This window comes from Apium graveolens, chromosome 9 (assembly GCF_009905375.1).
Source record: "Apium graveolens cultivar Ventura chromosome 9, ASM990537v1, whole genome shotgun sequence".
NCBI classification, from domain to species: domain Eukaryota; kingdom Viridiplantae; phylum Streptophyta; class Magnoliopsida; order Apiales; family Apiaceae; genus Apium; species Apium graveolens.
Window position 1 is genome coordinate 101,048,658 of NC_133655.1, and position 12,550 is coordinate 101,061,207.

Below are 12,550 nucleotides of genomic sequence, written 5' to 3' on the forward strand. Positions count from 1 at the left end.
CTTCATAAATCCTAAAATAATGTGAGATAAATTTTTGAGCTCATTCTATCAAGGTTTGATGGGTGAAATAAATTCAAGAAAAGTGATAATGAATAGTAATGAATAGTAACTTTTCTTGGTTTCTTGATTTTTATGGCTTGACTTAGATTCCTTAAACTCAACCAAGAATCCCCAAGACCCACCATCATCAATAACACATCACAAGCTTTCAATAAAGGTATAAATCTTTGACCAATCTTCATTTAAGGTTTAAGTTTCAAGAAACTTTGAAATTTTAGTTATAAACCTAGTTTAGTGGTTGATTTGTTGTAATCTTGATATTTAGTTAATTAGCTTTAAGGTTGATGATTGTTGCCTCAAGAACATGATGTTCTTGAGGGGAGTTAGTGTTGAGTTGATGATATGATGGTTTTTGATGGTGGTATAATGATTTAAGACGTAAACAAAACTCGGATCGTGATCGTAACCTCGTTAAAACGAACAAAACTCAACTTAAAGTTTCTGCAGAAGTTCCCCAATGTATAAACTGTGGTTTCTTGAAAAGTAACACTTGATTATGATAGAAAATTTTATAAGGATCGTTTAGGCATTTGAATCACTTGATTTCGATTTACGGATCAAAAGTATGACTGTTTTTATAAAAGTGATTTACGCGACAAAAACTGCTACGAATTACGAACTTTGGGAATAGAAATGATCGACTTAATAATATTCAAAAATCATGAAATTTTTACAGAAAGTAAGAAATATAGTTTATTACCTGCTATAAAATTTTCAAGTGAAAATAAGAAATTTTCAAAGCCGACGATTGGAATGTAAAAGGCATAAACGGACATAAAGGATCTCGAAAAGAAAGCGAACGTGACAATAATGTGTGCTTAAAGGAATAATAAGAGTAAATGAGTTGCGGGAATTATTAATAAGTAGCGCGTATGTACGAGTCGCCATAAATAAGAACGAGATCTAACGAAACGATATATGTTTATGATTATAGATTTCCGAGCGGACCTTAGAGCATCCTCCACCTCGAAGTACCCAGGAAAGTTTACGGACCCAACTCCATATACTGTTGTGTTGTGAAAAGATTGTTTTACTGTCTTTTGCATAAATGTCATGTTTGCCATGATACGAGTATTTGAGTTTTCGCATAAATAGCGGTTGTGTTACGATGTATATATATATCATAGAATATTTTAGCGCCACTGTGAGCGTGATATATAATTATAAGACCGAGAGTCGTTCGGAGTTTTTAAATGAAAACCCGAGAGTCATTCCGGAGATATTTTGGACGATTAAAAGTCCGTACTTGTTTTATTCCAAGGGACTCGATGTTCACTTGTGAAGTATTAAATACCTCGAATTTATTTAAGACGATTTCCAAATATCGTATTTCCTCAACTATATTTAATTACTCGAATAAGGAATATTATTTCAATTATTCGTTTATTATAGGAGGAGTATCCTCCAACGATTATTTATTTCAAACTCGATTAATTATATTATTAAAGATTACCTTAATTATTTAAACATAAATTAGTTGAGGAATATTATCTCAAATATTCTTTTAAAACATAATTATTCGAGGTCTAATTATTTAATAATAATTATTTAATTATTTAATTATTTATTAAATGATTTAATATGATTTAAAAATCATAAAACCTATTTTAAAATACTCCTGGATTTCAGAAAATCATTCGAACACTTTCAGATCGGCGATGAATATATCTCGACTTATTTTAAATATTTAGAAATAGTTTCAAAGGAAACTTCCCCCTTATTTATTTATCGGTTGACAACGGTCAACTCACATTATCTTAGTACTTCCTCCGAAAATTCTCGGAAGTACATATATATACATATATGAGATAAGCAGTGCCTATCAATAAGCAAAATATTTGGGGAACTTCGATATAGTTCGATGTTCCAAGTGCATGATTAGATTCTTAAAAGGACAAAAGAGGGGGTAGAGATCCAGTACTTCGTGGACTGGGGAGACTGCCATATTAATTTTCCATATGAGAAGGTACCACGCGTACTGAAGGACATACAAAGTATGCAAAACAACCCGGGTAGAATGGGGAAGCACATAAAGCTCGAATGCTGCTTGGGTGACAACCAGGATGTTAGTTAGTCGTCCATCTACACATAGAAAATGATACCGTTATACGACTGATCATCGTATCTCGGGGGCTCCGGTGAATGTCCTATTTTTTAAAATAGAATTGTGATGCAATACCATAACTCAAACCTAGGTGCTGGGTTTACCATTAAGGTATTTGCAGGATAATAAAAGAATTGTTTTCGAAAGAAGGTATGAATCGCCGAGGAAAACTATTTTAAATAAACATATTTATCGTATATGGATAAATATACGATAAATTTGTTTTCGAAAGAACATGTTCAGTGTTGTAAAATATTTCGATTTAACCGACTAATCCCCGATTAATTTCCTGCAATAGTAAAATTAATAGTAAAATTTATTTCTCCAGTTTTAGTGTTCTTTTTTTAACCCGGATCAATAGTAAAATTTTATTTTCGTCAAGATGAATATTGTATATTATATAGTTTTATCCCGATCATAAAATCCTTATTTCTAAATTTTCTATTTATTTCATATTCATGTATCAAAATTATTAATCTATGTAATTTGTAATTCACCCTTTATTTTCTTTAAAAAAATTATAACTTATAAGTTATATTTACCAAACACATTATCAACTTATAGGTAACTTATTCGTAAAAATATTCAAACACCTAAAAAACTTATAAGTTACGATATTTATATCATTTATATATATGAAGACTTTTTAACTTTAAATTATAAATTAAATTTTTTAATGAATCCCAAACGGGCCCTTAGTCAGGGGCGGAACCAGGAATCTAACATGGGGGGACCAAAATAACATTTAGCCACAAAATTATGAGCTGAATTAGAACCATCTCATTTCCCAACATGACATCTAAAAGCACAATCTTTTCCATTGTTTACTTTCCTCCAACTGTTAAACCCTTTGACTGTAAAAGTATTCGAGCCACACCTTCCTAATGGATTTTTAGCAAAAAGAAAACAATAAAAATAATATGCTGCATCTTTTTCTGGGGAGTACTCTAACCAAAGAAATTTATCAAACCAACTCTTTTGAAATTGACGGGGATGATTTTCTGGACCAGAGAAGGGATAAACTTGCACAGGTTGATATGGGTCAAGATCAATGTATGTTCTCCTAATTAAATCTTTTTTATTTGAATGATAAGTCTCAATTTATTTCTGCAAACCAGGATCACGTATTAACGAATTAAAATCAATAATTTCATCAGTGTTCTCAGAATCAATACCTTCATTAACAATCTCTGGATTTTGAGGATTTTGCTCGGAGTTTCTGTTTATCCCACCAAAAATCAGAGGCTCAACTCCATCTCCAGTGACTTCAATTGAGGCGGCAGAAGGTTATTCATCTTCACAGGTAGTTGTTTGCTTCTTCTTGGGTTGAAAATAAGATGTAATCTCTTTTCTCTTACTCATATTTACGGATTAGATGCAAAGGTAGAGTAGATAAAGAGAGATGATATTAGGGATTGTAATTTTGTAACTTGTATGTATAGTGTGTATCGGGGGTTTTGGGACCGGAGCAGAACAACTGAACAAGTATGTTCTGTTTTTAGACTTTAGTTTTAAGCATCTTTTTTTGTTTCAAATTGTACTATCTTTATCTTATATGTTTATTTATTAATTATTAAGATTAATGAACAAATTCCATGATTTCCATCTAATCAATATTATTTTGAATGAAATAATTAACAAAATCAATAAAATTTTGTATAATCAATTCTCAATTTCAATTTTTTTTTAAATCTAAGGGGACCAAAAAAAAATTTGATAGTAAAATTTAAAATTTTATATTAAAAATTTGGGATTATTCGACAGTTGGCGGGGACCGGGGCTCCCTTCGGTCCCCAGTTCCTCCCCTGCCCATAGTCATGCTCCCGATGTGAAAAGCTCAAACAGAGAGACAGGGAACATCACGTTCACCTCTTTTGGCTATGCCTACGATCATGAAGTATATAGAAGTACTATTATTTATATATAATATAATAATGATTTAACACAAATGTAAATCATTCGGTTAAGGTTGCTTGGACCGGGCATGTCAATTATTCTGATTTCTGAACGTGGAATGTGCTTGTGAGGCTCAACCCACCATATGCTAGTCATGAATGCTAAGTAGCATGCATGTCTTTTTTTGTATTCACAAAATGTATGCACATTTATTTTTATAAATTTCCCGGTATTTTTTAACGACCTCTTATATTTCGTCAATTTTATTATGTATTAATTTATTTTCTTTTTGATTAACAAGTTTTCGCCTTTGGATTTGTTACTGAACAGAGACGTAGTCAACAACTTAAGGCCTTGAGCGTTGTGACAGTTTGGATTTTTGATACATGGTGGATAAAGTGTGACGTGCTGAAGCTAATATAACACACTTTGTAAGAGTAGTAAGTAATTGGATTGGATTAGTGTCATCAGCAGCACGCCTATTATATGTTGGACTTTTTGTATTTGTCCTTTGTTTAGTCCATCGTTTAGTCCATCCAGTTCAAAAATTAAGAATATCAAAATCTATCTATATTAATTATTAACATGATGTTACGATTACTTACGAGTAAATATAAGATATTAGTATTGATATGATCGCACCCAAGGAGCCATTTATTTATTTGGTGTCTAATGCTCTGAACGAGGAATGAACCGATTAATTTGGTCATTCAATGCTCTGAACGAGGAATAAACCGATTAATTTGGTCATTCAGCTTATTTGGTATAAGTATTTTGTCAGCTGAACGAATAATATATTATTGAATAATTCATTTATAAATCTTTAACAAAACAATTCAGAAACTCAAAAATACCTTTACCAGCAAATTTCACATGCAACTGCGCAAATGAGCACGTAACCCAATACATGCTATTAATTTTTGATAAAATTATTATTTCTTCAAAATTAATAGTCTTTCTAGCATTATTGTACCATAATAATAAAAATAATAATTTTACTTGATCATTTTAAACGGATTTGTTTTTATTCGGTTTTATTTTTTTTATTTGAATAATATAAATGACACAAGTTATATTGTTATATTTAATTATGATATGATATTGATTAGATAAATTATAAAATAATTTACCGGAGCATTTTAATATTTTTAAATTTACAAGAGAAATTGAATCCGTTCAGATTTTTATGAAATTGTTTTTACGAATTTTTTTTACCGACCAATCTTATTCAATCTTAATTCATATATCTCAATCATTCATATTATTCATAATCAAAATATTTTTAATTTAAATTTGCCAAATAACCCCCTAAAATTCAAATATACACCATTTAAGGTGACATTATAATTTTAAGATATCTTAAACTAAAATTGTAAATAAAGATAGATATTTAGGAACTCAATCTCATTATGAGATAATATTTTATATTTCGGCGACTAAAATATACTTTGTGCTCATATATAACTATGTAAATATGTATTTAGAAACACTTTTTCTATAATTAAATATGAAATTCTAGAATTAAGTTTTTTATATTTAATTTTAAATTATAAAAAAAAACTGACTTTAATAATTGTATAGAATCGATCTTATAATTTGTCTTCCAAACAAATAACTACATACATATAAGAGTGCCTGTCTGAAAAATTACACATATCCAAATTTAACCTGCAGGATTCACAAGAAAACCTCCTATTTTTCAAATTGCCCTATTTCAGGTTAGTGATTGCTTTCTTTAAACCAGAACATTCCTAAAATGAACAAACTTCCCCAACACAAATTGCTAAAACTTGTAGTAGTAGGTTTTAACAAAGCAAATGACTGGCAATTACATTTACGGGCTATAACTTTAATTTTAGTATTAAAAGAATAGACAGTAGTAGTACTCTACAGGCTACAGCATTGACGCATATTTTTAATGTCCAAACGGCGATCGACAAAGTCCCATTATACAAACGTAAATGTAGAGCATTAGTAGTAACCCCCGTCTCTCTCTCTCTCTCTCTCCGCCGCCGATCAACTTTATCAGTGCTAGTGTTTGGCAAACAACTCCTTACTTGATCCGGTAAATGCATTTCTACTGGTTCTTATTACATGTACACACATTTCATATACTTAAAATTAATTCACAAATGTTCTTACAATATGTTTACACATTTCTATATAATATATATTTATATATACTGACAACTTTCTCCCTTACATATGTTCTTACAATTCTGTTTCATATTAGACATAGATCTTGTAATATCTCCTGTTAATTTAATTTAATTCTTGTTTTATTTTTCCAGCCACCAAACAAACACAACAACATATAAATATACTTCAACTGGTGTATAAATTGCCTCTGAATGGACTGGATTCTCGGATAGTACAAAAATACAAAAAAAAACCAAAATTGAAAGAAATACAGAGAGATGAAAGCCTTGTCATCAGGTTTGATAATTGGGGTATCTATAGGAGTTGTCATTGGTGTGCTTTTGGCAATTTGTGCATTTTTCTGCTTTAGGATCCATAGTAAACGTTCCCAGATTGGAAACAGCAGTTCTCGTCGTGCTGCTACTATTCCCATTCGAGCAAATGGTGCTGATTCTTGCACTGTTATGTCTGACTCGTCTTTTGGTACCACTGATTCCCCTAAAATTTCCGGGAATATTAGTAACATGTCATCTTGGCTCGGAGGGCTTAGGAAGGCTAATGTACTTTCTGCTTCCGGGATATTGGAGTACTCTTACAAGTATGTTCATGATTTCTTCGCTTGAATTTAATTGTTTTTGGTTTGTCTAGATCAGGAGGTCAATTGACGGGATGAGAAATTGAGAATGATTGGTTTGGGATCTACTAGTAAATTTGGTATGTTATTCTCTTCATATGTAGGTTATGTGATTTTTATCATTTGTTTCTTGATGTGGATTAGGGATTTGCAAAAGGCGACGTGTAATTTTACTGCTTTGATTGGTGAAGGGGCATTTGGTCCTGTTTATAAAGCTCAAATGTTAACTGGTGAGGTTGTTGCTGTTAAAATGCTTGCAACTGACTCTACGCAAGGGGAAAAAGAGTTTCACGCAGAGGTAAAAGTGATTTCGTAAAGAGCATCAACTCATCTTCCTATTCTATATCACATTTCCTTGTAGATCTTTTGGTCTCTGATTCATCCTTTGGTATCTTATTCTTACAACTTTCTCAGATTGGTGTTTGATCAATGATCATAGTTCACTTAACTAGTAGTTGTTTTAAAGTTTTGTGGACATAGAGTAACATAGAAGCATGTACATGTTCTAATACCGCGCACTGTTCTTACAAGCAAACTAGCATCGTAAAATTTGCTCAATTTGCTTCCAAGTAAAGTGATATATGCTTGTATATTATTTTATTCACATCTGTTTCACCTGATTCTCGCATTTAACGCTTTGTTCATCTGCATCTCTTTCTAGGTTACATTACTGGGGAGGCTACATCACAGAAACCTTGTTAATTTGATTGGATACTGTGCAGAAAAGGGACAACATATGCTAATATATGTCTACATGAGTAAAGGCAGCCTGGCTTCTCACTTGTATGGTAAGCTGCCTGTGAATAGATTCAGTATTCTATTGCATAGGATTGCCATAAATTCCTTCTAGGTTCGAAATGATATACACGTATTTGTGCATTTTTACAATTGATAGATAATTGAGTCACGGTCGAAAAGTCGGGATTCCTTTTTGGCATGATTAAGATCAGTTACTAAAAGCCTTTTATCTCGGTACTTATTTAGGTATAATGGTTTAATTCCACATTAACCTTTTAATTACAAGCATCTAGGTAAATTAAGTATTCCTCTTTTTCCAATTAGGAAATCAAAGACTTTTTTTTGGCAAGAGATTAATGTTCAATCCTGGACGAGGGTTTTGCTTGACTCTTCCTAAATGAATAAGTTCTTCATGCTTTAGGTGAAAAGCATGAACCATTGAGCTGGAATCTAAGGGTCCAAATTGCTCTGGACGTAGCAAGGGGTGTGGAGTATCTACATGATGGGGTAAGCTCACTGTTCTTAACCGCTAGTGATGGGTTGGTTGTAGTCTGATATTATGTTTTGGTCTCATTGATCTCCCTTTAAATTATTACAGGCAGTTCCTCCCGTGATACACCGGGATATCAAATCTTCCAATATTTTGTTGGATCAGTCCATGGGAGCCAGGGTATGTATATTGGCATGTTTTACTTTGAAAGGGGACTTATACGTTCCCATCTCTCTCTATATATAGACTCTTTTTTTCTAACCTAAAAGTAATTTGTAAGGCCAGCCAAACAGCCGAGGTTCCTAGAATTTGTGTCTGCATTGTAATAGATTTATAATGACTACTCATTTAATTGTTTACATAGGTAGCTGATTTTGGACTTTCAAGGGAAGATATGCTTAACAGACATGCATCAAACATACGTGGAACTTTCGGATATCTAGATCCAGAATATATATCATCCAGGACCTTCACCAAAAAGAGTGATGTTTACAGTTTCGGAGTGTTACTCTTTGAACTTATTGCAGGAAGAAATCCTCAACAGGGTCTAATGGAGTATGTTGAGCTCGTAAGTCCTCTCTCTTTCGTCATCTTTGTCATCATCAACAATTATATCTATATAAATTTTATCCATCATCATAAGAGACAGACCGTACTCCGCGTTTAACTTTTAGGCACATGCCTCTTTCCCAATAACTGCATTTTTGCCTTTTCTAGGATGGTAGGGATTTGGCTTTAATAAATTGTTTTTAGTTTGAACACTTCCCAAGGAGTAGGTTACTATTATAGTTGTAAAAGAAAATTAAGTGTGATTAATGATGGACAGGCGGCAATGAATACTGACGGGAAAGTTGGGTGGGAGGAAATAGTTGATCCTAATCTTGGCGGTAAGTTTGATGATCAGGAACTCAACGATGTAGCAGCTCTTGCATATAAATGTGTCAACGTTGTATCTAGAAAGCGGCCTTCAATGAGGGACAATGTTCAAGTTCTTTCACGGATTCTCAAACAAAGGCACGGCAGGAATCATCACAAACATTCATTATCAGCTACTGCAGATGAGCTTGCGATCAACATGGACCAGTTAGAACGTAGGAGTAAATTGACCCAACACAAGCGAGATGAATCTATGGACAGCAGCATAGCTGACTCGTGTGAGCTCTAACTGAAAGTTTTTTTTCCTTATTTGTTCATTAGTATTTTCCCTTGTTTTTGTTCTCCCTGTAATATATTACCGGCTTTATAGGAAGTAGAAATACATCAGATCTTAATCATCCTGGGTTTCGATCTGAAAAAATATAGGAGTTGGTTGAGTGTCTGTCATTTTAGTGTAATATAACACATTTCTGCTATTCCACTTGCATTCGCTCGTATGTATCTTCCAGATTCAGTATATTGGTACTTCTAGAATTCAAATGAAATGGCAAAAAAAAAAACAATTTTCTGCTCCTGTAGTCTTGTAGATTGGTAATCTGTCCTTCTGAGTATTTGGCTTTCTTACATGTCGTTATGATATTGGTCGTTAAAGGTAGTTTTATAGTCATCAAGGTCTTTAAAGAGTGTAGATCAAGCTGATACTAGAATTGTCTGCTAAATATTTTGGTCAGGTCAATAGCAATAACTAAATTGCAGCTACTTAATTTATATAACGAGCTTTGAACAATACTTCCCACCAAAAATGTACATAAGTTAGATTGCAATTTGCAAGCAATAGAGCTGCAACATTTGGAAAGTAGTAGCATAATTTTGCAATCGTAAGAGTATTAGTAAAATATAAAGAAAGGATTCTCCAACTCTCCTTTATTTTCCGCATCGAATTATTTTTGTATTCTTGATGCAGAAAGACAAAAATAAGTCCCAATTGCTCTAAAAATGTTCGCCCGCAACAGTATAAGAAACTTAGAATTATTTAATCAGCAGGACTTAGCCGAACTGCATAAAGAAGCTAACCTACTGCAGCTAACTAGAATAATAAATGATAGTTCCAAAGAACTTTAATTTGGAAATATCACTGTACCAATTCCTTTCAAAAGTTTAAGGTTTTGCAGATCACCACAAAACAGGGAAGAAGGGCTCTGGGATTGAGCAAATAAAGTTCTTCAATATTAGAATGAAGACCAACCTTACCAGCCAATGAATCAAATCCCGACTGACCAGCTATTTCTTGGATGTTCTCCAAAGGTTTATGTACTCTCCCAGCTATAACTCTGCAAACTATCAAGGCTTTTCTCAGGGTGTGATCATTTTCATCCATGTCTATAGATTCCAAAGCTCTCTGACTAGTGGAAGTCGTGAAAACGCCTATTCCACGCTTGAGCTCTTTTTTGCTTGATGGCCCATTTCTTATTATTCGACAAACGCAGCATTTGTCAGATAAACATAGATTGGTGCAACCATTTATGCCAAGGGAGCATGCCACAGTTGTGCCGTAAAACCTCAAAAGTTCATTACCATCTGCAATGCAGCGGGGATGCTTTGTTTGGAGTTTGCTAGCCTGGATCTTTACCATCTCCCTGTATTCTTCAAATTGGGATAACATTTTTTGCATGTTGTGAACTTTTAATACCTTCTCAATTCGACCACAATGATTTTCTTGTTTTAACCAGCTAGACCGGCAAATTATCTCCACAATTTTCCTAGATGAGTCGCCCTCCACAAGTTCAGTAACTGTGTAATTAAACATTTTGTAAGACGCTTGTTAAATGAAACAAACAATCTCAATAAATCTGACTTCTCAAAATTATTGACATGCATCCAACACACATGGAAACTTAAGTCATGGTGCCTGCCTTGAACAACACACAGTCGAGAGACGGAATAATAAAGGGATAATCCAGTAAGTATAACTAATCAAGAATTTACCTTGTTATTTCAAAAAGTAAAAAGTGAAAATATTTATCATTTCAAAAACCAAAATTTAGTAAGCAATTTTTATTTTTGACTTTTAAAAAGTTAAGATACCACTTTCTCAACCAAATTCCAATAAACAGAAAGCAGCTGCAATCCAATCATTTCTAGGATTCTGTCTATATAATTGGAGTTTAGGTCCTCTTTAACAATTTTGATTTGTAAAAGGAAAATCAAACAAAACATACCCAACAAAAGATAAATGAGGCCAACGAAACACAAATTATGATCCAAGTAAGGAACCAAAATTAAATAAAGAAAAAGGGATATATACCAGCATGCTTTGACATATGATGAGCTTCAAGAGCTTCCCATGTCCCAAAAAGCTCTCCACACTTGTGACATGTCACTGAGGAAACTGAACCATTAGTATCTGTCTCAACAAATGCCCTAGCTTTCGCAGAATTCGAATTCGAAACCTTCCGGTGCCTAGACCCTTCGAGTGCAGACTTTCTTGGAGGAGTTGCTGTTGAGTTTTTAAGTGAAGGACTAAAATATTGCATTGTATGATGTCCACTAGGCCCTGGTGTACCTGGCCTTAAAGAACTAACACTACCATCATTTCCAACATCTTCTTGAAACCCTCCAAACCCACTGATCTTAAGCTCAAATCTTGAATTACTCATAATCACTTCATGGGCCATTGGGTTCATAAATTCACTACTTCCAATAGATCTTGGACTGCAATTAACAGGCTTCTCAGACTGTAACTTACTGCCATGAATCACATCTTTAAGATTGGAAATAGACCTAGAACACCCTGATCTTCTTGATTTTTTAGTGAAGATGTTGCTTAATTCTTTCTTGGTTTTAGGAACATGAACATCTGTTGCCTCTTTGCAATGCAGAGATTTCTTCAAAGAAAACCACACTGAAAGCATTTTGGCTTACAATGAAAATCCCTAACACAAAATTAAAACTTCTTTGAAAATCAAATGGCCCTTTACATAACCTTTATGAATCAAAATTGCCATGAAGTTAAAAAGTAGTTGATATATAATAAATATAGATATCTATAAATGTATAAAGAATGAAATCCAGAATTTAAAAAAGATTACTAATTAAGTGAAGGCAATCCATCAAGATTATGAATGTAGTTGGAAGATTTTGCTGAGGTCGTTGAGGGGTGAGAGTGAAAGTTGAGAAGAGATGAATTCAAATAATTAAAATGGATTTTTAGAAAATGACAATTTTGGGAGAATGACAAGTGAGACAAGTAAACTGACTCCCTTCTCCTTTCCTCGAACATGTTGATTTCTTGCATTCATCCTCTTCTTTTTTTGATTTTTTGATATACATGTATACTTTAGATAGAAGCAGTTTTTTAAAATTCGGAACTCGTTTCGTTGTTTGGTAAAACTATCTTTCAACGATTAATTGAATAATTGGAGCATTAATCAGAATTAATTTAATTATTTAAATAATTATATATAAATTTCTGTTTAAATTTCATTAAATTTTCATGAATATATAAAAATAATATCATATATCACTATTTCATATTTAATATTAAAATGGTGTATACATATATTTTATAGTTGACTTATGGATAATAATAAATACTCACTACTTATTATTAGAA

At 32.8% G+C, this 12,550-nt stretch overlaps 2 protein-coding genes across 2 annotated transcripts; one reads left to right on the forward strand and one right to left on the reverse strand.

Annotated features, from left to right (window-relative positions):
• Positions 1-5,925: 5,925 nt before the first annotated feature.
• On the forward strand, positions 5,926-9,434 carry LOC141684098 (calcium/calmodulin-regulated receptor-like kinase 1). Its single transcript, XM_074488936.1, has 8 exons — positions 5,926-6,125; positions 6,352-6,797; positions 6,978-7,131; positions 7,495-7,621; positions 7,993-8,078; positions 8,170-8,241; positions 8,426-8,629; positions 8,888-9,434. Exons 2-8 carry the CDS (start codon positions 6,478-6,480, stop codon positions 9,224-9,226), a joined length of 1,302 nt encoding a protein of 433 aa, XP_074345037.1. The 5' UTR covers positions 5,926-6,125; positions 6,352-6,477; the 3' UTR covers positions 9,227-9,434.
• Positions 9,435-9,946: 512 nt separating this feature from the next.
• On the reverse strand, positions 9,947-12,229 carry LOC141684097 (uncharacterized). The gene is made up of 2 exons (XM_074488935.1): positions 11,243-12,229; positions 9,947-10,728 (listed from the first exon to the last, which is right to left on the reverse strand). Exons 1-2 carry the CDS (start codon positions 11,847-11,849, stop codon positions 10,088-10,090), a joined length of 1,248 nt encoding a protein of 415 aa, XP_074345036.1. The 5' UTR covers positions 11,850-12,229; the 3' UTR covers positions 9,947-10,087.
• Between the last annotated feature and the right edge of the window lie 321 nt (positions 12,230-12,550).

Bases quoted from the DNA above. Each gene is read 5' to 3' on its own strand.
- LOC141684098 (XM_074488936.1), top strand. From the start codon at position 6,478: ATGAAAGCCTTGTCATCAGGTTTGATAATTGGGGTATCTATAGGAGTT. The intron at 6,798-6,977 runs GTATGTTCATGA...GATGTGGATTAG, and splicing joins ATATTGGAGTACTCTTACAA to GGATTTGCAAAAGGCGACGT. The intron at 7,132-7,494 runs GTAAAAGTGATT...ATCTCTTTCTAG, and splicing joins AAAAAGAGTTTCACGCAGAG to GTTACATTACTGGGGAGGCT.
- LOC141684097 (XM_074488935.1), bottom strand. From the start codon at position 11,849: ATGCTTTCAGTGTGGTTTTCTTTGAAGAAATCTCTGCATTGCAAAGAG. The intron at 10,729-11,242 runs GTATATATCCCT...TTAATTACACAG, and splicing joins TCATATGTCAAAGCATGCTG to TTACTGAACTTGTGGAGGGC.